Source organism: Phodopus roborovskii, unplaced genomic scaffold (genome assembly GCF_943737965.1).
Source record: "Phodopus roborovskii unplaced genomic scaffold, PHOROB, whole genome shotgun sequence".
NCBI lineage: Eukaryota > Metazoa > Chordata > Mammalia > Rodentia > Cricetidae > Phodopus > Phodopus roborovskii.
This window is the reverse complement of record NW_026126418.1, coordinates 32,677,517-32,703,310: the sequence shown is the minus strand read 5'-3', so window position 1 is coordinate 32,703,310 and position 25,794 is coordinate 32,677,517. Positions and strand designations below refer to the sequence as shown.

The following is a 25,794-nucleotide window of genomic DNA, read 5'->3' as shown; positions in this document are numbered from 1 at the left end:
TGCAGCCCATGACTCCCAGCTGCACTGGCTCATCCTCTGTTCTTTCTCAGGATGGGTTTCCTTGGATTTCAGAGAGGGCTTTGACTTTTATCAGCTGGCTCCGTTTCCCAGTGGGTCTGAAAACAGGTGCATTTTTTGCCTAGCCATTCCTAGTAGACAGTATTCTAAGCACTTAATAAGCCATGCTTTACTCTTGGAATCCCCATATAACCTAGGAACTAGGCTGCATTCCTCTTTTCTCTTCACAGATGAGGAAACTAACCCCCAAGTGGTTAAATAACTTACCCTAAGTGATGTATTATATGTAGAAATTAAGGGAGCTAGGATTCACACACAATCGGTCCAGCAGCTGGTCCCATGCTCTCAATCACTGACCTGTGTGGTTTGGCCAAAAAAGAAACATGAATAGATATAGCTCAGGTGGTAGAGAGCTTGCCTAGCTTACAGGAAGCCCAGGGTTTGATTCCCAGCACCATATGAACCGGATGTGGTGTACCTAACTCTAGGTGGAGGCAGGGGGATTGGGAGTTCAGGGGCATGTTGAAGTACATGGAGAGTTTGGGCCAGCCTGAGCTACAGGAAACTCTTTAGAAGGAGAAGAAAGCAAAGTGATGAAATATTACCCCCTTTACACACATGCGCTCATACACACACATTTGTACTCATGCACACACACACGAGACACACACACACACACACACACACACACGAAGCACACACACACTGCTTAGAGCTTCTTGGTGCTTGCCCTGTCTAGGGGTCTTCTGCATAGATGAGCTACAGGGAGGACCTTGAGGGGGGTCATTCGCTGGTCCCCCTCACTCTGACTTGGTCCTGAATAAGTCTTTCAAAGAGAAAGGGGAGGAAAGAAGGTGAGGGTTAAGGAGGAGAGAGAAGAGGGAAGAAAGCAGCTGTGCCCAAGGGAGTGGCTGCAGCAGCAGCACAGCTGCTGCTTTGGCATGAGACTCAGTGGGGTGAAAGTAGGATGAGGTCATGGTCTCCAGGAACATTGCCCTGCACCGATGGGAGAACCCCAAGAGGTCCTAGCGGAAAGAGCCAGGAAACACTTTGCCATCAGCTGTGGGGTTTTACACTTTAATATAATTTAGTTGTAGGCTTTTAGTGTGTAATTTTGACCTTACCCCAATGCAGAAGACTTTCCTAGGCTGGGTGTGGCCTCCTACTCTCCTCAATTGTGAGGAATTAATGGCTTTGACTGATGCTTGCTTACTGAATCCTTTACATACTCCATCCTATAAAGTTGGACGAGTTTTCTGAATTTATTCACATCACTGGGGTACAAAGAAGAAAAGGAACACTGATTCTACCTGTTCTACGATGTGGCCAGAAACAGACAGGGGGCCAGGCTCACAGGCAGCTCAAGGTCCCAGCTGTGAGACAGTCAGAGGCCAAAGAGAGTGGGTAAGATGGCTGGTCTTCCTCCCATCAGGCTTCCTGAAAAGAAGAGGGGAAAGTCTATCCGAGCTGGCTGTATGGTGGGCTCAGGTCCTTGGCCTAGTAGCAGTGGGGGACAACCAGCCTGATTGCTTAGCTTGGCAGAATAGTGCCCTATGTAAGAGAAAAAGAAGTAAATGAATTTAGGGGGGGGGGAGTGGGAAAGAGGGAGATAAGGAAGCAGAGAGTGATGGATTTTGAGAAGTTGGCTCCCAGGTTCCTGGAGCCTGGCAACCTCTTAGGGCAGCTGTTGGGTGGGGGTGAAGGTGTGTGTGGGGGGTAAGAGTGGATGCTTCCTTCTTGAATGTGGAGGTCCACCTACTTTGGGAAGGGTAATTTAGTTTCTTTGAAGTTTGTTTATGGGTAGTAAGATGACTCAATAGGTAAAAATGTTCCTTGTGCAAACCCAGAGAATGGAGTCTGATCCCTGGGACCTATGCAAAAGGGGAGAAGATGGAATGGACTCCACAGAGTTGTCTTCTGATGGCCACATGTGTCCTGTGCCCCCCTCAAATAATACATAAAAATGAACAAATGTATACTGTAATATTAATCACATCCAAAAAGCCTTTACAACATCATCTAGTGTTTGACCGAAAAAATGATCACTGGGGTTGCCTACAAAAACCTATTAAACCGCTCTCTATCCCTTACACCTGTGTACACCAACTGGCTTTGTCTTTAGCATTTAGGTGCTGGCAAACACATAGACTAAGAGGCTCCAAGACAGTGGTTCCAACTGTCCTGGGGCCACGGAGGTGCATCTCAACTTTGCATTCAGGTCTGAAGTAGCACAATGTTTACATTCTTCCTGCTGCCCACACAGGAGAAAAGGTAGGCAGAGAGTTAGGGTTGGGAAGCGATGAAAGAGGAATGGTTACAAGAGATTGAAGAAGAGTTGAGAGAGGATGGAGCAGAGCTGTGTTCAGGGTCAAGTCATCCCAAGAGGGCAGGACAGCCTTCCTCTGCTAGCCTGTGTCTCCATGTTTCTTTCCTAAGACCCTTTCTCCGTTCCTTGTCTGTCTCCTCACTGAGTCAGAAGGGACACAGAGACCAGTTCTCAAATGCACCCCTAGTTGCCCCCCAGCTTCAGCCTCTGTGTGGGGGCATTTGCTGCTTTCTGGGCCAGAATGGTAAACAAAGAGCAGGAATAGCTTCTGGCTCAGGAGCGCCGCCTACTGGCAACCGTGCACTGAGGCTCCTACTGGCATCTCAATGGCCATTCCCTCCCTGCACACAGCTCTCTTGAGAGCTCTGATGCAACTCATTGTATCCCACTTACGTGCTGATGCTTGTTAGGTGTGGCAGTCAGTGCCCCGTGCCTCTGGGGCTTATGAATGGACCATAATGTGTACCTGAAGGATGGGAAGAGTGAATGGAAGCGAATGTCAGCTAGGGTCACAGCTGTTGGGAGAAGCAGCACTCCCTTGGGGTCCTCTAGCCACTCACCATCTCACCAGCTTAAGAGCACATTGTCTTCCCCTCTGTGTGCTTGGTGTAGATGGCTTTTCTTGAACTCTCCAGGTCCTAGGATGTGGGTTGTGCTAGATTTTTATTGGTGGTGTCCTCCACACAAGTGGTAGGAACCTCCATCGTTTACAGAGCATGTCCCTAACATTGGCTTGTGCCCAGCCCTAGTTGGACCCATGTGTGCTGTGCCACACTTGTCCACAGAGAAAGCATGGTCTCCCGAGGATGACAGCGGGAAGCTGAAGAGCTCGACACCCCCAGGATCCCTGTCATCACCGTGTCCCTTCTTTGCCATCGTCCATGTTAGTTAACATGTGCGGCCTTTTTCAGGTGTCCAGAAGTTTCTCACCAGTAACCAGGTGATCTAGGGGTGTGTACATTCATTATTTCTCACTGGATCACTGATGCCTGAGATCACAGTAAAGTAATCCACTGATCTCAAGTTGTAGAAAAGTGTGAAAACTACTCAGGGGCTTCAGGCCCTTTCTATAATGGAGGGATCTGAAGTTGGAACACTGGGGTTCAGACCATGGGGTTGCTTGCCTCCCGGCACAGGCTGGGTCCTACTGATCAGCTTAGCAGCCACTTGGATGAAGGCGGGGGCGAAGGTGGGGAGGGGTAGGTAGGAACTGCTGCCGACCACCTCTGTCTCCAAATGACACCAAATCTGGTTGAGATTCACACAGCTCAGTTCTCAACCAGTTACGTTCTTCCTTTCCCTGCTGGATCCCAGAGCCACACCCTGCTTCTGCAACCTGCTTTCCGGGCAGTGGCGTTCTCCCAGCCCAAGGGTTCCAGAGCAGCCTGGACGGAGAGAGAAAGCCCCTGGATGGGGTGGCAGGGACATGACACACCACCCGGAGACCTTCCCCGAAGTCTTGCTCCCATTTCTTCATTGCTGAAACCATCTTTGCCCTAAGAATGATGGGAAACGGGAGACACTTCTGTTTGCCCTGTGCTGAGGAGCCTTCAGAGACCTGCAAACCCTCACTCCAATCCTTGTGTACACCATGCTCATCTCTCTACGCCATCACACAAAACCCAGGCTGGCACTGCAGTGTCAGAGACACGTGTCCTAGCTTCCCAGCCTTCCTGCCCCAGCCATTGCTTTTGCCATCTTATCTACTTTGGCCAGCCAACAAGGGAGCATGCCTACAGACAAATCCGTGTCCAATGGAGTCCCTACGTAGCTCATATGTTCATGGAGATTTCTACCCGGCAACGGGATCTCGTTGAGGGCTAGTCTCTCCAGTTCCCCAGAGATACCTTTCTGTGCCTCCAGGGATATCCTGCCTGGGACGCACTGGCCTGCAGAGACCATCACCAAAGCCAAGCCCCAGAACCTCATATCTCTCAGGCCTGTTTACTTGGCTGGATAGTCTCACTAAAGGGATGAGTGAACTATAGGGATGTGGTTTTCATTAGTATGTTGGCTGATTAGGGCTAGGAGTGAACAATATAACATGTTATAAACATGAAATAACAGTAAATCTTAAGTAGGCATATAAACCTCACTATGTCAGACAACAGTACCCGACCTGTGCGTGCATGCCCCCCTCTGTGTATGCGTGTGTGTGTGTAAGTTCTTCTTTTTACCCTGCAGATTTATAGATAAAAGAGTCTTTATGGTATAACTAATATCTAAATCCTAGAAACACGTTGAATCTTAAACTAATCTAGAGACATCCAAAGCATGACAAATTTGCAATCATACCAATTACTAAAGACTTCTGACAAAATTTCATGCTTCAGAAATAGAGAATGGTGGTTTATGACATCATCAATGGACACTTCCCTCGTTGCTTTATTTGATACGAACCCAGCAGCTACATTCTATGGTCCCTGAGGTCTCCTCGTGGCCCTTGGCTGGATATGAGTATGCACAGTTAGATACCTGTAAACGGAGGCCTTAATGAGCTGGTGTATATAAAGCATTTGGTGCAGGGTTGGATAGAGCCCGGTTCCTATGCTTTCTGGTGCTTTCAGTTGCCAAGGGAGATCTGTGCCATGCCTGCAATGCTAAGATTGGTCACAAGAGGGCAGTGTTAGAACACGAAAAGCAGGAAATGCAGCTCCATATTTGAAACAGCAGGAGCTTAATTTTTAGCCCTTTCACTGGAGCAGAGAATCAGGGCTGCACTTGGCCTTGGTCTTCACTTCATCCCACCCACTCATCTGTCATTGCGCCATTATCTGGCAAATTTTACTCTGGTTTTAGAAAAAGACCTCTTGCTCTTCTCTCTAAGGTCAAATAGTGAACAGGTGAATTGTCTTGGATTTCACGAGATGCATTTTTGTTTATGAAATTTAAAGCACATCTCTCCTCCCTCCCTCCCTCCCTCCGTCCCTTCCTCCGTCCCTTCCTCCCTTCCTCCGTCCCTCCCTCTCTTTTCCCTTCCTTCCTTCCCTCCCTCTCTCCCTCCCTCCCTCTCTCCCTCCCTCCCTCCCTCCTTCCCTCCGTCCCCCCCCCCCCAATCTCTTCCTGATTCATCACTCATCCCCTCAGTCGGTTCACTTTGTTTTTTTTTTTTGGTGACGTCACCATTTTGGGGAGACATTTGTCAGGCACATTTCCGAACAGGTTTATGAGGCCCAGAAAATGTGAAGGGTGCCAGGCTGGCATCAGTCAGTCGTCCGTCTTCGCTGACTCCTGCCTGTGCTCCGGATGTGGCTGTGCTATTTGTTAGGAAGAGATGTTTCGATCGGTTTAGCATTCTGCACAACTCACCCTAGGTGGTTTTGTTGCTATGTATTCTGTTTGGGTGACAGCACTGATCAGATAGGTGCTCTGCTCAGTGTGTGTGGCCTCCTGCCCACGCCAGTCCAGTCCGTCCTCTACAAGCCACCCCAGCCAGCTTGTCTGCTGTCCCTCTGCCTGAGAAGCAGACTCCGGGACATGTTTTAAAGGGACCGGCCTCCCTTGCTGTTTGCCAGAGAACATAGTGGACTTAGAAGTGTTTGCCTTTCTGCTTGGCAGGAAATCCTTTTGACACATGTTCGGTTGGATGCCTTGGCAGACTCTGAAATTGGGTTCCATTGAATTTTGTTATTTAAAAGCACACTTAGAGGACTCAATAAATTCCCGGAGCAAATTCAAGCTCATGAGCTAAATGCAAGAGCTTTGAAACTTTATGGCCAGTATCTCCTATAGGCTGAAAGAGAACACTGCAAAAATTCACTGTGTACGGATTTGTGCTTCAGAGTCTATCTGCACACTCAGAGATAACCCTACTCCAGTGAAGGTATTAATTCTTGACCCCCAGAAACCGAAGTGAATGAAGTCTGAGTAACTAAAAGACCTGATAACTCTTTTGGGGGAAGGGTGTTGGTTGTTTTTTTGTTTGTTTTGGTTTGGATTTTGTTGTTTCCATCCAGGTCTTACTATACAGCCTTGGCTAGTTCGGAACGTACTCTATAGAAGACCAGACTGGCCTCAAACTCACAGAGATCTACCTGCCTCTGCCTCCCGAGTGCTTGGTTGAGAAGCATGAACCATCACATCCGGCCTAAGCTCTGATACCTCTTCAAAATCACAGAACAATTAAAAAACAGAACCTTCCTGTGTTTTCCACTGACAATGCTCACATGTATTGTATCAGTTAAATTACTCTGACTTCCCCAGAACATCTGTGTAAGCTGTATTTCAATGGATGCTTATAAACAGTCTGCCAGGCCCAAGTTTCCTAGCCAGGCCTGGATCTTAACTGCTTGTGGCATGTAAGCCTGGCTTTCCCAGCACCACCCCGTTTCCACACTGTACCCATGAAACAAGTGCGTGCAGTGAGAGCCCCTGCTTAAGATGGGAGTTTTCTGTGCACACAAAGCAGATAAATTAGGGGTGATTAGAGGCAGTACAAAAGGATTCTTTGATTTACGGAGGGGATTGTCAGAAGGGTTCCTTTGAATGCAGGCTCCCCCAGAGAGCTCTAGTGTTTTGCAGATCATTCAAACCACTTGACATCCAGACTGGGGGGGACAGAGAAACTTGGAATTTAAGCGTTGAAAGCCCTCATTAGATGAAGCTTAATACAACACGGCTATAGAGATTCTCTGTTGTTTAAATAATAGCAAAAATGTAATTTGCTTTTTGTAAGTGTAGAAAACCTATACATGTGTGGCAATGTGACTGAGTTAGGAATTACAGTTTCCTTTGTATTCTTTACTTCTATTTAATTCTGACAAGATGGCTCGGCCTGTAAAGGTGATAGCTGCCAAGCCTGACTACTTGAGTTCGAGCCCTGAAGCCCACATGGTAGAGAGAACCAGTTTCATAAGTTGTCACACTGACCCCCAGCTACATGCTACGGTATGTCTGTTATGGTGGCTGTCCCCCCACACCCAATAAATAAATGTTTAAAAACTGTATTCTGCTATTGTCTGATTAAAGAAATTGTGACCATTTTACTGAAGACTTAGGGAACATTTTGCCCAAAGCTGTGGAGGATGTGTAGTCTCGGCCTACTAAGACTCAGGTCTCTTCTACATCAGCTTTGCTTGACTCCTTGCACCTTTGTGTGGACCTCCTTTGCCTGGTGTTTGGTGCCTGCCACCACGAGCTGGCTGACATCCTTTGGCTTAGTACCAGCATCTGAGATAGCTGCAGATATATGGCGAAGGCTCAGGCAGGTTTAGCGACTGGTACACCCAGACTGAGTTACACGTGGGGAGGGATAATTTTATGTTGACTTGGCACAGGCTTCACTCACCTGAGAGGAAGAACCCTAATGGAGAAAATGCTTCCATAAAATTGGTCTGTAGACAAGCCTGGAAGGCATTTTCTTAATCAGTGATTGATGGGGGAGGGCCTAGCCCACTGTGGTGGGACACCCCTGGGCTGCTGGCCCTGGGGTCTATAAGAAAGCAGACTGAGCAAGCCAGGAGGAGAGCAGTATCCATCCATGGCCTCTGCATCAGCTCCTGCTTCCAGGTTCCTGCCCTGCTTGAGTTCCTCCTGCCTCACTGCTTTCCACGATGAATTGTTTATGGAACTGTGAGTGAAATAAATCCTTTCCTCCCCTAGTTGCTTTTGGTGATAGTGTTTCATCACAGCATTAATAACCCTAACCAGACAGGGAGTCAGGAAGCAGGCCCAGTGCACAGCTGGACATCCACACAGGTGGACTTGGAACTCTCCCCACAGAATGACTACCAGAGAGGCTGTGGGCTACAGATTGCCTGTGTTGTCAAATCACATGGCAGTATGTTTTTACAAGGATCAGCAGGAACAGGCTGTCCAGAGCTAAGTAAAGAGACTGACTGGTTTCTGGTCTCAAGTCTTCCTATAATGGCCTGTTTGAAGACAAGATCCTGAACATCGTTGAGTCTGAATGCTAGTGGTGATGATGGTGCAGGGTTATAGCATCCCTAACCTCAAAATCCTAAATGTTTCTAATTGTGAAACTTTTGAGTGCTAGGAATGGACATTCTATCTCTGGTCCCGTATGACAGGTAGTTCAAACACAGTTCAGGGGTGGAGTAACAGCTCACTCAGTCAATAAAGTACCAGGGCCTGTGTTCAGACCAGCAGTACCCATGTGACCAAGCTTGGTCACATGCCTCTGTAAACCTGCTGTGACAGGCTGGGAGAGGTGGAAACAGGTAGGTCCCTGGAGCTCACTAGCCAGCCAGCCTAGCCAATCGGTGAGTGCTGAGAGACCCTGCCTCAAAAGGCCCCGCCTCTGGCCTCTACGTGTGCTCCTGTGTGCTCCCCTCCACCCCTGCGCATGTGTGCGCACATGTGCACACAAAACACAGTTCAATGTGTGCACGAATTTGTTTGTAATATCGCATGAAGTTGTTTCAAAAATGGGAAATATGACCCCAAGCATGTCATTCAGCTTCTACTGTCAGTAGGAAAATGCATGTGTTTGTTTTAAGCATTTGTTTTAACTCATGCATTGTTCTAATAACATGATCTCATGATCTCATCATCACAATCAAAACCATGTCCAGTCATGGCACAACATTCTACCCATATGTATGCAAATTTCTAGTTCCAGGTGGAACCTACACCATCTTCTGGCCTCCGAGGACACTGTGCACACTTGCAGTGCACAAATATACATGGAGGCAAAACACCCATATACACTAAAAATTTTTTAAGTAGATCAGTATGTTTCTTCTGTGGGAAGCTGGGCTCACGCCAGAGAAGGGCAAAGAAGCTGCTGTGTCCTCCCACTGCCCTACATCTGTGTAGAAGGATGTGTCTTAAAGGTGCCTGCCCAGCACTCTTCCCCAGCTGGGTGATGATGCTCCAGGCGGCACCTTGAGTGTGTGTTTGGATCTGTGTGGAAAGCCACAGTGGTTTGGGAAGTGGGTAGGCCTAACGAGTCTTTCTCTGTCCCGCCAGCCAGCTCCCAAATAATGACATGCAGAGACTTATTAATTATGAAAGCTTGGCCTTAGCTTAGGCTTGTTCCACTAGCTGTTACAACTTAAATTAACCCATTTATATTAATCTACCCTCTGCCTTGTGGCTTTTTACCTTTCTCTTTATTTTGTGTGTCTGACTCCCTCCATGCCTCTCCTCTCATGCCTAGATTCATGTCAAGTTTTCTGTCTCTGCCCACGAGTCCCGCCTCTCTCTCCTGCCTGCCTATTGGCCATTTAGCTCTTCATTAAGTCAATCACAGCTACACATCTTCACACAGTGTACAAATACCCAACAACAGGTGGGTAACCTGATAGGGCTCCAGCAGCCTCTGCTAAACCCACCTCATCCTGTGAAGTCGTGTACACTCTTGAATCTTTACTTCTCATTTGAAAGGTCCTCGAAGATAATTCAGGACAGGGCATTTAGTCAATGCTTCCATTCTCAGTGAACAACCTGTCAGCAAGCAAAGTCACAAACACTCTCCTGAATGGCCCCTAAGAGATAAGTGATGTGATAAGAATAAACCTGTAGCCTCCATGTTGGCTTTAAAGAAATCTCATGTTGCATGTAGAAACAGACATGTTTGGCAACGGGCAGAGGCATCTGTAGGGATTTAGGCTTTGAATTCTGACCTGTGGGGTATAGTGAAATCACAGTGTGGACACAGGATTTTCTACAGTCACCCACATTTATCCTGCCTTCCAACCTGTGTTCACAGCAACATATTAATCCCAGTGCGTGGAGAATGTCTGGATGTGATTTTTATTTGGTAGCCTCTTCCTGAGTCTGTAGGATGCCCAGATTATGATGTCAACAAGGCAAGGCACCATGAACCACAAAGATGTTGGTTAGAAAGCACAGTGGTTTCCAATCTCTTCAGTCTCCCTGTGCTCAGTTATCTCAATGTCTACCCAACACCTCCCACATCCATTCCAACTCCTAAGTAAATCTGTCCTAGAATTATTCTGAACCTGATGAAATTGAAGTTTGGAGTTGCAAACAATGTGGAGAGGTTGCCTCGCTAGAACTTCAAGATGAGAGCATGTGTGTAGTTTAACTGACATGCTGCATCGAATCCAAGTCCTTGTGCATCCTAGGCAAGTGTTCTACCATTGGGCGTCTTTAAATTTGACTGGATCGAACACAAAGAAGGGCATTTAAGAAGGGCTGATAACACAGTCACTTCTGGTGACCATGCATATTTTTGGATGGAATTGCACTGTGATGGGCACATGTTACAGTGGACATCACTGTTCAGTGGAATATTCCAAGCAGTGCAGGTAACAATGCCACCACAACCTAGGTAAATTGAAAGCTCCAGAGAATGTGAGCATTCTGTCTTGTGTCTTCATTACAACAGTAATTCTCTCCCAAGGAGACAGGTTGAGTTCCACAGCCCATATCTTTGCATGCTTTGGTGACAGGCTACATGTATCAGGAAGGGAGGTGAGGAATGTAGTGGTTTCTTATTCCGTGGGTGGACTTGGGGTGCTGGCCACACCTTAGGGTGTGGCTTCAGTGTGTGTAGATGTGACCCCCTTATAAGGAAGAGGAGAGGTTGGCTTGCTCTCTTGGAGCATCCTGAAGGGCAGAGACTGCCTCTCCAGGAGCAGAAGACCTAGGTGGCTATTTACCATTGTGCTGCCCAAATAAATACCTGTTAATTCTTTATCTGGGTAATTGTGGTCTTCCTTTAACCTGCCCTTAGAGGGAGATCCTTGATTAATCTGTAAGCACCAGCTAGTTCCTGTGTAGCTGAAGTCTTCACAGCCTTCTTGTTCCAGGCCTCATGATGGGTCCCTCTCAAGTCTTAAAAAGTCTTAACACCAGCCGTGATATGGTGGCACACACCTTTAATCCCAGCACTCAGAAGGCAGAGGCAGGCAGATCTCTGTGAGTTCAAGGCCAGCCTGGTCTACAGAGAGAGTTCCAGGACAGACACAGCTACACAGAGAAATCCTGTCTTGAAAAACAAAGTAATCAAATAAATAAACGAGTCTCAAAACCAGAAAGTATGTATTAGGCAAAAAATTGGTCCTGAAGCTAAATTGATAGAAAAGTATGGTAGTCTGGTGCAGCCTCCAGAGCCCCCCTGTCTTAGGAAATTTGTGGGAGTCTGTGATTTGTCACAATCCATCTCATTTTTCTATAGAACTTGAAAGTTATTCGCCAACTTCCCGACTATTGATATATTTCAGTTCCGGGAATGCTTTTTGAAGGGTTTGTTTGCAGACATTCTTCTGGAGAATATACCAGTGACTGTTCTTAAATTTGCCACAGGTCTTTCCTTTTCTGAAATATAATTGGTTTTTATTTTCCTGAACACAATTTTAGAGGGTAATGTCTTTGCAGATGCAATTTACCATGGTCCAAGGGGCTGGATTCTTGTGTGTATTTGTCTTAGTAATGTGATTGCAGAATCACTAACTGAATCTTGCTAATATTTGTCTATGATTGTGTCCTAGATGCAAGAAAGGAAGAGTGTGCCTTCTAACTTGAAGGGTCTCCCTTGTGTGTATCCTTAGCTTACAATGTCTGCAGAATTAATCTCCAGATGGTTTTGAGTGAATATTTGCATTGTTTGAAAGTGGTTAAGATTAAATATAAATGCTCTTGCCAATGTTACATATAGAGAGGAATTAGTTTTTACAATTTCTACAGAACTCTCTTGAGCACAAACTCAATGACAGTTTATAGATAGCTACACAGTACTTTCTCTGGTGCTGTCTTTCCTCTGTTATGACTGCAGGGGGCAGCATAATACAAAAGCTTGGTCTCTCTAGTCAGAAAGCTCGGACTCTTATCATTTGCTGCCTGAGCTGAGGCCTCTGGGAGCTCACCACTGGGACCTTGGATTCCCAGGTACAATAGCAGTCCTGTTCCAATTTCCTGAAAATTGTGATCATTCCTTCTCACCAAAAAAGACCTAGTCCCCTTTCTGTAAGCGTTTGTTCTTAAGGCAACTGGCAGTTTTTATACAAAGATCAGATTATTGTCATTAGCAGTACTCACAGTATCCATAATCTAGAAACATCCTTGTGGTCCTGGGATAAGAATGGATGAGCAAATGGTAGCATGGCCATGGAATGTAAAACTACTCACCTACAAGAGGAAAAACATCTATTGAGCTGCGTGGGAATGTGGGTTACTTGGAGAGCAAAAGAAGCCAAGTTCCAACAGGCAAAACATCCTTCTAAGGATGGAAATCAGGACTGTTACTTCCTCTGATGGGAGGGTCTTGACTTGATCAGGGATACAGAGAACGTTTAGGAGTGAAAGAAAGGTTGTAATTCTTGATTGGATGTCATTGATATGAGTGTATGTATTTGCTGAAGTGTGTTGAAACACACAATGAAACTGGGTTCTTATTTTATACAAATTGTACTTCAGTTTAAAGGAAAAGCAAGTCTCTCAGCCATTGCATCTTTAATCTTCTAATGACTGTGTTTTGTTTGTTTTGTTTTTGGTGGGGGGTGTTCTCAGGATGCGGTGACCATCTGCACCCTGGGGATCGGGACAGCCTTTGGAGAGTCCATACTGGACAACACGCCCCGCCATGCCACCATTGTTACCAGGGAGAGCAGTGAGCTCCTCCGCATTGAGCAGGAAGACTTCAAGGCACTATGGGAGGTGAGCCCCAAGACTTCCTGTCAATTAATGCAGTTTCTAGTGAGAGAGAGTGAGTGAGCGAGCATGGCTGCATGGATAATGGCATAACAGTCAAACCTTAATGTGTGCTGTTCTGAGCTGGTGGATGGAATTTAATTTTCAGAACTTGTTTTTAAATGAGTGAGTGAAAAAGCCATTTTGACACAAGACATTTTTTTTTTTTTTTTGCTAATTTAGTGCTTGCTCGATTTTCTGTGGTTTGACATACCTTATAATTATTTCTTGAATGACCATAGAGTGTTTTATGAATTTTCCTCTTTCCTATTCCACGGATGTATTCTTAACCAGGGAACAAAATACTTTGACATTTTCTTTTGCATTTTAAAAATCATTATTGACATATTCCCGGAGAAAGTGGAATGAATGGGGTTAACGTCTGGTTCATTTAAATGCTTTTAAAAATGATGTACTCTATAATAAGGTATGGAAAATAGGGGGCCATAAATATGTCTGGTTACTTGCCAACTTCAAAATGCATAGGTGGCCCAGCAGTGGACGGATGCCGCTGGACCTGTTGGCTTTTGCATTTACCCATGCTTCTCAGCGTCCCTCAGGGCACAGTGCTCATTTACAGGAAGTATGAAGAACACATCATCTTATATGCAGTCATGGCAGACAATGCACTCATAAAGGCCTGGCTGAGCCGTGAATCTTTTATGCTCTCGTTCCTTTTCAGCTCCTTTAGCTTTGGATTTTAACCTGTGGTGGCTCCTTGTCTTTGTCCCTGGCTCAGTATGTCCAGGAGTCAACCCATCGAGCTGGCAGGCTTCGTCACTTGTCCCAGTGTGGCTAAGATTTCAAACTTGATCTAAAAAAGAATTTTGTGTAATCAAGTAGTTTCCCCCAGAGCCAAACAAATGACTGGTGCATTGGGGGAGCTAGCCTGCGGGTGGATGAGCGGATGATGCTCAGCCTTGAAAGTCGTGCAAAGCTTTGGAAGGCCTTGCTGGGGAAGCCTGTTACTTTTATTCTTGGCAGACGTGAATAAATTGTGGGGTTGCTTGTTTGAAATGTTTCTCTTAGAAAATATTAAAGAGCTCCAACTGCTCTGTAGAGTTCAGAGACAAAGCTCAGGTTTTTTAGGAAGAAAAAGTGAAAGTCAGTTTATGTGAGGTGTGTGGGCAAAGATATACTGTCAGTCGGAAGGGGCCAGTTTCTAGGTGAATAAACAAGTCCTTTCCTCTAATGGGAATTTGAGAAACTGATTTAAGACAGGAAGCCATTCCTAAAGGTACCATGTGCCTCGATAGGCACTGTTTGTGGCCAGTCATATATCAGCCTGATAGGGGAGCTTTGGGAAATACAGAAAACCATTTATTTCAGTTAGGAGCCTGCAGTGTTGTGAAGGAAGTTCTTGAGAAGTCGCTGCCTACGAACATGAAAACAATCTGCAAGACTGTTCTTCAGACAAAATAATAATACGATGAACCTTTGCTATCAGCTACCTAGCCCAGCAGTTAACACACAGCTGAATTCACTTCATCTGGCTTTTCTTTTGAGCCTCTTTAATGTTACCATCATGACATTACATCCTGAGTCTTCAATATGTATCTCAAGGAAATTAGTGTCCTGCTATACAGCCCACAATGCCGTTATGTGCATATGCAGTGAATAATAGTATCCCAATATCATCTAATAACCAGTGTGTACTTCGTGTCTCCCCAGTGGTTCCAAAAATATGTTTTATAGATGTGATTTGTTTTAAACCAGATTCAGGTGAAAATAAAAACAAGATGTATTATATTTGACTGTAATATTAAAACTTGCTTTGCGTTCTCCATGTCTCTGTATGTCTCCTTTCTTCCCCTTTGTTTCCTTCTCCGCTTATCACTGACTTCTTTAACAGGCCTGGTCAATTTTTCTCTCACCCCAAATTTGTGTGGCCATTTTTCATGTTGTCTCTGCTGATGCCTCTACCCAGGTTTTCTGTAAGTAGATGCTAGGGCTAAACGCTAACTCAGTCAAGTCAAATGCTTTATTTGTTTCCCAGAAAATGCCGAGGGGTTGCCAGTGAATATAGCAGGAGGCTCGTAATGGCTGTCTACTGTTGGGGATATTTCTGGCTCTTGGGTAGCTTACATCTACATACCTCAAGGCTGATTCCTGTCAGTTGGTATTCCTCTTAGGGATGAATTGTTAAAGGAGGGAATTAACCCCGAGGGCTGTCTGTCATGGCTGTCCCAAAGCCTTCCTTGGGTCTTCCAGCTCTGTGGACCACCCCTCACCTGTAGCTTGAAAGCCTTCCTTCTGAGCTCTCTAGTCAGTGGCAAGGTCCAGAAAGCCTTTCACAATGGAAAGGAGGGTATTTTTTAAAAAAAACATTATTTATTTATTTTTATTTTATGAGCATTGATTGGTGTTTTGCCTGCATGTATGTCTGTATGAAGGTGTCAGATCCCTTAGGATTAAGAGTTATAGACAGTTGTAAGCTGTCATGTGGGTCCAGAGAATTGAACCCTTGTCCTCTGGAAGAACAGTGTTCTTAACCACTGAGCCCTCTCTCCAGCCCCAATGAGGGGATGTTTTTATCCTAATTTTACAGGTCAGGGACAGGAAACTCATATCCAGAGGACCCAGTTGGATGTTTCTTTCCATCCTGGATGCCTGTTCATGTGGCTGAGCTTGGGGTGTGAGAGAGGTGTTCAGTCTGTGTTTAAACTGTTTGAAGTGAAAATTCAACGTGCCTCTTGTGTAACAGCCTATTAATGAATGCATGCACAGTGCACATAATCTCGGGAAATTGTACACGTCTGAAGTAGCTTCTCGGGGAAGCTTAAAGGATGCTTGCTTTGAGGCTTATTTATCAACAAATGTTAAGTAGCTCCCATGTGTCAGGCACCGGTGAGGGAGGCTAGCAGAATTCTATCCTCAGAGTTGGGACTGCCACCTGGCCATTTGGAGAAGATGGCAAATATGTCAACAATGTAATCTCAGATTAAGACACATCATTATCATTACATTTTGATCCTATTCTCCGAGTATCGGGCATATATATACCAGTGGCATGTATAGCACTGACTGCAAGCAAAGCATTTGATAACCAGACACTTTTTTTCTTGATTATGTCAAATAATATGTCTTAAAGTTCAGCCATCCAGCCTTCCATTGTACTGCTAGGCGCCTCTGTTAGCAAAGTTAAAATCCAGCGTCATGCTGAACCCCAAGTTGGACCTGTTAGAAAACATGAGAAGCAAGTCTGAGGATGCAGGCCGGGGTGTCACTGACCTGTGAGCCTCAGCGAAGGCATCTGCCAGGTCCAGAGCACAGAGCTGAGGTGAGGTCAGACAGTCTAGATCTTAAAAGTGGGAGAACCTCGGTCTGTCTCTATGTTTGCATGTTCACCCCTCTCATCTGGTCATGGGGTGGAGGATGCCACGGGGTGGTCTATTTTATGTCAAGACACCTTATATGTAGCTTGGGGTCCTTACGTTAGCTGTTAACCCCACTCAGAGAGATTGTAGGAACTGAAACTGTGGTTCTTAGTCATCAGCAGCTGGCACAGACTGAGAGTGGCTGGGAGTATGGGCAGCTGCATGAATACTCTGGGGTTTCATTCCTGGGATTTGAGCAAAGCTAGGCAAGGTCCTCCCCTTCCCAGGCTTCTGCAGATACGCACTCTCCATGTTCGTGGGAGCTTTTGGAATCCTGCTTAATTCCAGCCCAAGGACACCTGGCTTATTGTGGTCTCTTAGGCTCTGAATCAAACAGGCAGCTCTGGGATATTTTAAAAATTGTCCATGATGTGACCAGAAACATTTCCCAACATCCAGCCAAGGCAACAGCTCAAAAGCCTCTCTTTGTCCCTTCTTACATCTTCCTAAGGAAAACTGATTCCTCCTGCTTTGTTCTGATGTTTTAGTTTCCAGTTTATGTTTTGATTTGAGGATGCTAGGTTGGTTCACTGGAAAGTCATTCATGCTTTCTTAGCTGAAGGGAATTATGGGAGATTTACTCCAAGTGAGTCAATGATGTTCCCTCTTCTCATGCCTCTCTAAACACATTAGCCAGGTTCTAAAACATCTAGTTCCAGTAACATCTCAGAAGGGAAAGGCAGGCAAAGAGGGATAGGGGAGGGGATTGGAGTGGTTGGAGACAGTGAAATTTCTGAATTTCACCTAGGAGAAAATGAATTTAAAAGTCTCGGGCAGCCATTTGTAGTTCTTGAGACAACTATAATTTATAATTTGAACTCCTAGACGCCAGTGGCATTTTTAGGCTCTGTAAGGAAGCTAAATGGCAAAGCAGTTAAGTGGAGGTCTGGGACTTTAAACCCATTATTAATAGTTGATCCAAGATTATAGGTATTTATGATGGATGGAGGCTGATTCATCATTATCCAATTCTATGAATCTCTCAGCACATACAACCTGAGAGTTTCTGATGGGAACAGTGGTTCTCAACCTTCCTAATTCTGGGATCCTTTAATCCCAGTTCCTGTGTCATGGTGACCTCCAGCCATACAATTGCTTCTTCATAACTGTTATGAATTGGGACGCAAATATCTGTGTTTTCTGATCACCTTAGGTGATCCCTGTGCAAGGGCTGTTTGACCCTAGAGGGGTCACAGCCCACAGGTTGAGAACCACTGGTTTAGAAGCACAATGGTGGTGGATGTCCTCTTGTTTTCCTCTTTATATTTCATAATGTATTTCCATGAGAACACTCTGGAGTTTGTTTTGAGATACTTACAAAGCAATGAGTGAGTTCAGTGTGTTCAGAGAATTGGATGAGAGAGGCCATCTTGGTCAAATACAGGAAAGACATTAGTGGACACCCTAGATCTAGCCATCTACTGCTGTTACCAGCCTTTCAGTTGCATAAACATTGTTCTGGATTTTTTTTCCTTATACTGTGAGTCATATTTGAGTATTTTCAAATAGTATATATTAATGAATACATTTTTGAAAATTTAAAGATGTTAATGAAATTATAGCATTTAAAAATAAAAGTGGCATTTTAAAATTATAAATTTAGCCCTCTTAATGAAAGTGGCTACTTAGCTGTGATTGTTACTTGCCCAATTGTTGGTATACTATCATGATTTTATTTCAGCCAGAGGATCATTTCTGGGATGCAGTGATTGGCAGGGCTTATTCCCCCCAAATATCCTTCAGGAATAGCCCAAACCCTATTTCATGTCTTATGAGATATTCAATTTAAATGGTAAAAATAATAAGTAGATCTGGGTGGTGGTGCACACCTTTAGCCCCAGCATTCAGGAGGCAGAGGCAGGCAGATCTCTGAGTTCAAGGTCAGCCTGATCTATAGAGTGAGTTCTAGGACAGCCAGGGCTACCCAGAGAAACTTTGTCTTAAAAAAACAAACATTAGATAAATAAAAGCAAACAAATAGAAGAACATGTTTCTGTCTTAAAGAAAAAATAAATCTGTAACAGATAATATTTCTCAGAGCCATGAATGCTACTGAAGAAAGATATTTGTGTCTTTCTATTCCAATTTTCAGAGTGGTAGTTTGTCTAGAAGATTCTACCAGATATGTTGGCAATTACAAAGAGCTCAACTGTTTCTTCACTGCCTCCTTTCCATTCAGAGGGGACAGAGTGATTGTCCGTTAATACTCTTTGGAGCACGGTGAGAATAGGAATTGTTGACATGACAGCAGGTTGGCCTTTCCTGACACGAGTTAAAAGTCATACTGTAAAAGTGCCTTCAGGAGGCATCTGCTCCCACCTGAACCTGCTCAGTGCCCCTAGCTGTCTGCAACTGTCATGAAAAATGAAAGCCAGACACCAAAAACATAGTCTCTGAGAACACAGATGTCAGGAGTTGCCTGGGTAGGCTTTGTGGATCCATTCAGGATGTTCACACAGGTTGTCTTACTTTCGCATTAGTGATTAGTTGGTGGAGCAGCATTTCAGATGCTTGACAAGAGCCCAGGAGGCAGCCTGTCCCCAGATCCACACCTTCATCCTAGGTAACACTGGAGCCTGGGAAGAGAGGACCCCATTTCTCCTGGGGCAGAGGCCTATGCTGACTCTTAGTAACTTTGGATTTTCTACTGTAGGGTTACTTCCCAGGCCAGAAATTTGCATCAAAGGCCCAAGAAAAATACATCCAAAAATAAACATGAAAGTCAAGACTTCATGCCAGGAACTCCAGCCACACACATCCTGTTGGCTCATTCCCTTGTCTCTCTCCTCACGGCTCTGATTCTTTTAAAGCAAACGGAAGCCTGCTCCAGTGACTTGGACCTGATGCCAGCACAGAGGTCTCATTCCGCAGCCTTTTAGTGTCTCCAAGGAATGACAGAATTGATTCAAATTAGAAAGGAAAGGAGTGAAGTTAGTAAGAGTGAACCGAAGTTTCGTTTTTTGTTTTTGTTTTAAAGAAGTCTTTTGCTACCTGTGACCAGCCAAACTTTCCTGGAGAGCCTTGAGCTCTCCTCCCTCCCTGTGGACTTGGAGGCTCTCCCTAGGATTTGAATAGGGACCTGCGGCGATGAAGGTGCACTGTGCTGTTCAGATAAAGGCTGGCTGCTCGCTTGAGGTCTGAGAACCTGGACGCATGCTCTACAAGGTCAGAAGGGTGTTTGATTCTTTAGTGAAGGGTGGGAGATTGGGGAAATAGGATATGTCATGGCTTTTATTTGGCTGGAGGAAATGCTCCAGCATGTTTCAGGCTGTTCTGATTATGTTCTACCACACCTAAACATTTAGCAAGTCAGGACCATAATTTTATTTCATCTTTGTTTGTGGTGTCAGTGTTAGGGGATGGGGTGAGTGGTGGTTCATCTTTCTTCTGATTATCACATGATTTTTAATACATTTCTTGAGGCTAAAGTTAATAAGTAGGCAGACTTACATTGAGCACATCAATATTAAATATATTATATATAATATATATATATTATATATATATGTTTATCCTGTGATGTATTTGTATTTGAATGACATACATTAAAAACAAACCTGGGCAGGAAAACAGATTGAGGCTGGGGGTATTTCATTCTCTGGATGCCCAGTAGGTATCCTGCCGGTAGCTCTCCGATTATTTGAAATCCTTAGTGTTTATGGGAATTCTGTTCCATTATTGATGACGGGAAGCCCTACCAGCTCCCACGTTGTAACCCCACTGTTTCTCAGAAGTTTCTCAGGGGATCTGAACAGATCAAGGCTTGGCTGGCAGGTGCCAGGCATACCCAGATGCTGCTCTGCAGGCTAGTTGGCAGGGTGCTGTAACCAACCTGCATCACCCCACCCAGCCTAGGCTCGTGCAAATGTTCATCTTGACAACGGGCAGCTCTACCTGGGTCTTAGGGTTATGTTAACCATTTTGAAATGCCCCGTGACCCTGATCTGTCTCCGTGTTGTTGACAGCCCTCCTAGCTTGTGTCCTGAGAGAGCCTCCCAGTGGCCCTCCACACTCACTCATCCAAACCCCTGGACAGTGTGCCCTTCTAAATATATACTCAACTCCCCTCTAAGAAGGGACTGGAACACTCGAAAATCATACTTGGTTCCCACCACGTGGAGTTGCAGAATCCACTCTGGCTGTCTGCCTGTGGTGTATAGTGTTAGAAAGACAGATAAGCATGGCATCAAAATGAGATGAACTGAATGAGGCAAACCAAAAAGTACTCTGGGGAAGTGTGCAGAAGGCCACAGAGGCATGTAGGGAGAGTGATTTCTGCCCAGTGTCTCATTTCCAACTGAGAAGGCTGTTTGTGAATTCCTGTGTGGCTAAGTAGGCAGTTTCTCAGCCTCCCTCAATCACTGGGACCAGTTAGCCAGACGATAGCATTTGGAGTCTGTCTTGTCCCCAGGGAGAGGGCAGGTTCCTTCCTCTGAGGTTGTGTCTCTGAGCTTCGGGTTCTCCTTCTCTGCCGGGCCACGAGGCCTCTCGGGACCTCATGGAGGGGTCATGTGCTGTGTTTTCAAACACTAGCTTTTGTTTTCTGTTTGAATTCAGTCATCATCTGGATAAATCCACTCTGAGGTTTAATGGTCCCTCAGGCAAAAGCAGTTCTAGCTAGAAAAGGTTAAGAACTTGAGTCTTCCAGAATTAACTTGTGGTGAGGACTAGAGGGTTTGTTTAGCTCATTACCCCAAAACAGCCCTTGGTCATGTGGTGATCTTGCTCCCCACATTCCACAGCAGGCATGGGGTACCTGGTCAGAGAACATCTGACATCTGGAAGGCTCCAGGAAATGGATACACAGTGCTGGCTCTGAGTTTAGGAAGTCTTGCTCCAGCTTGACCTCTCTGACCTCAATGTTTAGAGCAGTCTAGCCCAAACCAGTAAGTGTATGATAGACCTTCCAAAGCCCTTTATGTGATCTAGTGGTCTGGCCTGAAATGCTCAGCTATTCCTGACTTAACCCAGCACTGCTGGGTGAGTTTCTGCAGGGGTCTTCAGCCTCCTGGGTCCCTCACTGTGAAATAAAAATCTCTTCCATTCTGGGACACTGACTTGGGGAGATCAAGACTGACACCAGTCTATCACTCATGTGTGTTATCTGTTCAGAACATTTGCAAATGAAAGAAGGCAGAACCGCAAATGATACAGATGGGGAGGATAAAAATGTAAGGCAATCGTTTGTAGTGTATCGAAATATATTACTTGGGAGGAAAGAATTCCTGGTATCTTTCTGGTTCCACATTAGAATCATCAGCGAAGCTTAAAAAATCTTTCTCATGCCTGTGCCTTCCCTAGACTAAAGAAGCCTGAAACTTTAGAGAAGGTGGGCCCAGCCCTGTGGCCTCTTCAAGGCAGCCTTGCTCTGCACAGAGGGATTTCCCAGTCCATTGTGCCCTCTGCTCATTTCAGAATGCCCCTGGCTGGTGTCCTCGCCCAGGGCTCTGCTAGGCAGATGTTCTCTATTTCTGTGTCAGGTTTCCTATTGTCATTTTCCTTCTTCTACACAGACATCCTAGGTTCAAACCTAAGCCACCCCTAAGTGACAGTGGTGGTCATACTTGAGTGAGAATGTGGGGGCTATTCATGAAATACAGGTGCCTATGTGTACAGTTATTGAACATGGGAAAGTACGGCACAAAATCACCCTGAGTTTACCCCATCCCTTCAGCTCACACTCTCGTGGCTGTCAGCACAGCGATGCCTATGTGGGTTCACGTCAAGCCCCTAGGGAATGAAACAGTACCATGCGAGAGAGGAAAGGAAGGAGGCAAGCAGTGTCTAGCAGGATTTACGTGTTTTCTGTCCTTGGTGTATAGCGTATAGTTTGAGAATTATGTCTGTAGGAAACATTTCTGGAAAAACAATATTAATTTGAAAAGTGTGCACACTTTTAATTATTGATAAATATGCACTCCCTACTGAGCTCTATTCTGGCCTAATTGCATCTATTTTCAGTGACTTTCATTCTGTCACCAAAAAACATGGTCAGCATGACTGTACTACATATACATATGTGTATATGTGTATGTAAGTGTGTGAGTGTGTGTGTGTGTGTATAGATTATTATTGAAAAAAATCTTTCTTTGGCTGTTAGAAAGACAAGGCTTTCTTATTTATTTCTTTACTGGCTATGTTGTCTCTTTTTCCTCATTCCATTAATATATAAAGTAAAACTCATTTAGCAGCTCATATAGATGCTTTACTTGATCGAGACATTTATACCTGTTAATAATTAATACACTTTTTATTTGGAAATGTATTTGGCCTTCATTCTTCATAACACTTTATGGAAATTCATTTAAAAATCCATTAAGTTCACTATAAACCTAGGTCTTTTGTTATGTTTTTGTTTGTTTGTTTGTTTGTTTTGAAACTTATTTCTTCTGTTCATTGAAGGTTTGGGAAGTCACATGATGTCTGTGTCGTTAGTCGTGGTACCTGAATGAAGTTTAAAAACCTTCCATTGTCTCAAAGTTCTCAAATGTATTTACTATCAAATGTCCTAAGCGTTTTCCTCCGCCGAGTTTTAGAAAGCAGTGCGAAGAAGGGAGAGCTCTTTAGGCGGAGGTCCCAGGGAGTGAAGTGGCATCAGAGTTAAGGCCCCAGGATGAAGGCATGGGTCAGGGTGCAGGGTGGTGGTGGGAGTGACCCAACCGTCCAGTTTCCCAGGCGCCTCAAAGCTTCAGTCACCTCCTCAGTGTGGTTTCCACAGTGGGTATTCCAAGGATCAGATTTTCCTAAGAATCCCAAACAAAACCCATCTTTTTCTGCATCACCAAGTAGAGGTAAAAGGCCGAGGGTCCCAGCTGGAACAGAAAGAGGGTAATACCACAGAAGTAAAATAACTCCAGTGGCTTCTGGAAACTTCCACTTGCCTCTTTATCTGGGGTCAACTTGAAGACACCTCAAAATACATCTTTTTGTCCTGCTGTGGCCACCGTATTGTTACTGGATTTAGGGGTCACAGCCTATGCCTCAACAAGCCAATTAAAAGAGCCAAGGTGATAGTGGAAAGTATAAAAAGGAGATTTGGTCAATGTGGCCACATTGGGAAGAGGGACAGAGAGAGCCAATGGCACCCCACCCCCCACACAAGTGCATCTTTGTGTTTTAAATTTAAATTTCAAAAAATTTTAATCTTCAGAAAAAAGAAGAAAAAATTATCTCTCCCCCTCCTTGTTGCTCCTGCTCATCCCCTGCCCCCGCCCCTCCCCCCTTCTTTTTGGTTCACCAGGACTTCTGGAATGCCAGGTAGGAGCTGTTCCACTGAGCCACACTCTCAGCCCTCCAGTGGTTTCTTATAACCTCTATCTGGACCCTCTTTTAGGGTTTACAACAACATTTTCTTAAGTCTCTTTTCTGGACTTTTGTGTGATGGTCTCTGATCATCCTTTCTTCTAGTGACTGGGATTCTATAGATGTCAGTGATTGGTATCGGAAGGGTGATGGTCTAGATTCTGGCTCATCCCCATCTTTCCCAAACATTTTACCAGTAAAACATTTCACACACATAATGGATAACACTCTTAACAAGACTGTGATTAGTAAATGGTAAGTAATAAATTAAAATCCTTGGGCAAAGGCCTGATGATAATAGCTGCCAATCAGTGCACAGTAGTCTCAGTAGTCGATACCTTGCTCTGCTAATGCATTTGAAGAGAAAATTTTAGCAAAGCTGGGAATTGCTCTCCTTAAATTCTCATTTGCTTGTTGCTTTAGACTTCCTTCTCCTTCATCTGAGTCCTTCCTCCAGATTTTTTCTGAGACACCAGATTTATCTTTATCTTCACCCCTTTAACTTTGTTTTTCAAATGTTCAGGAGAGGGGTGGGGGGAGAAAGAGAGAGAGGAAGAAAGAAAGAAGGAAAGAAAGAAAGAAATGAAAATAAAGGAAGGAAGGAAGGAAGGAAGGAAGGAGTGGGACCAGCCCACACACTGTGGTCCTGCATCTGTGGATTCAACCAACCATAATAGCACAGTCTAGGGGTCCTGAAGTGATACAGTCTAGGGATCTGGATCAAGTTCATTTTCTCTGCCAGTTAAAGAATTAAAAAGCAGGAAAACTGAAGTAGGTAGCAGCAGAGAAACCTCAAGCCCCACAGACAGGGTCAGAAGTTGAAGGAAGGCGTTTACTGGGGTGAGGAAAACATGCACACAGCAGACACACAAAGAAAAAGACCATCTGTAGGGCAGGATGGAGGAGTGGGGGACAGGAAGCCAAGTACCCAGCTCTTCTTGAGGGTGGCACAGGGGGGAAGGGAGGTGAAGCCTCTCAAGAATTTCCCTCTCCTACGTTAGAGTTGGTCAGTTTGAAGACAGACAGGATGATTGATCCATCTGTGCTACATGTCCTGATCTGGCCTTGAACTTTCTGAGACAGTCAGTCCATCAGCAGGAGCCATCAGGTTTTTGTCTCAAGTCAGAAGGTTGAAAAGAAGTTGGCTATCTTAGTATCCTGGTTCCTCTTCCTATTTGTCTGCCTACCAGGGAGTCCATCTAACTCCTAGCCTCTCCCTATGTTGAAATAGTTAAATAGAATGTGTCTGAACATGTACAGACTTTCCTGTCATTATTTTTGTAAACAGTACAGTGTAATAACTAGTTAGGAATAATTTACATTTTGTTAGCTATTACAGGAAATGTAGATTTGATTGGCATGGGGATCAGGCCTGTAATCCAAGAATTTCGGAGGTGAATTTAATAATCTGGTAATTTTGAGTTTAAAGTCAGCTTGGCCTATACAGCTAGATCCTGTCTGGGGGATGGGGGGAAAGAAGAAAAGAGAAAAAAGCCAGGTGTTGGTGGTACACACCTTTAATCCCAGCACTCAGGAGGCAGAGGCAGGAGGATCTCTGTGAGTTCGAGGCCAGCCTGGTCTCAGAGCTAGTTCCAGGACAGGCTCCAAAGCCGCAGAGAAACCCTGTCTCGAAAAACCAAAACAACAACAAAAGTATTTGGAAGGCTGTGCGTAGGATTTCCCAAATACTACATTTAATCCTAGAGACTTGAGCTTCTGTTTGAGAGGGGTCTTAGCGCCAGCTCTTCTCGGGCAGCAAGGGTGACTGGGATGCTGACCTCATGAAAGCTTTTGGCAGACTTGCCGACCGTTGGTCTTTCATATTTCAGGTTGGCTTTCCCCCTGCTTCTCATCCTCACTAGTCCCTTTGCCATCAGTTGCTTGCTCGTGCATTTACCGCTTCCTTCCTTTGCAACCCTTCCCACTACCCTCTTCCCCCTCCTCAAGTGCTGGTGCAAAGGAGGCAGCAGAGACTGTGGACTGGGATCTTACACCGGTGACATTCCCGACCTTGCTTCTCAGTCGTGTGGCCTCAGGGCCATTAGTGTGTCTCTCTAAACCCTTTTCCCGTTTGTAAAACACAGGCATAACTGGTTGGATTATAGGAGGAAGGAAGTGCCTCATGTAATCAACACTTTAGCCCAGAGGAAGCAG

At 45.1% G+C, this 25,794-nt stretch overlaps 1 protein-coding gene across 4 annotated transcripts in view; it reads left to right on the top strand.

Moving 5' to 3' along the window:
• Rapgef4 (Rap guanine nucleotide exchange factor 4) overlaps positions 1-25,794 on the top strand; it is a 279,513-nt gene that overhangs the window by 53,373 nt on the left and 200,346 nt on the right. For 2 of the 4 annotated variants that reach the window (XM_051184480.1, XM_051184478.1), the window contains exon 4: positions 12,782-12,928. In XM_051184480.1, the coding sequence (XP_051040437.1) occupies positions 12,782-12,928 (147 nt within the window). Of the gene's footprint in view, positions 1-12,781; positions 12,929-19,397; positions 19,504-25,794 lie in introns of those variants that run through there. The other 2 variants (XM_051184484.1, XM_051184482.1) reach the window with 1 other exon arrangement.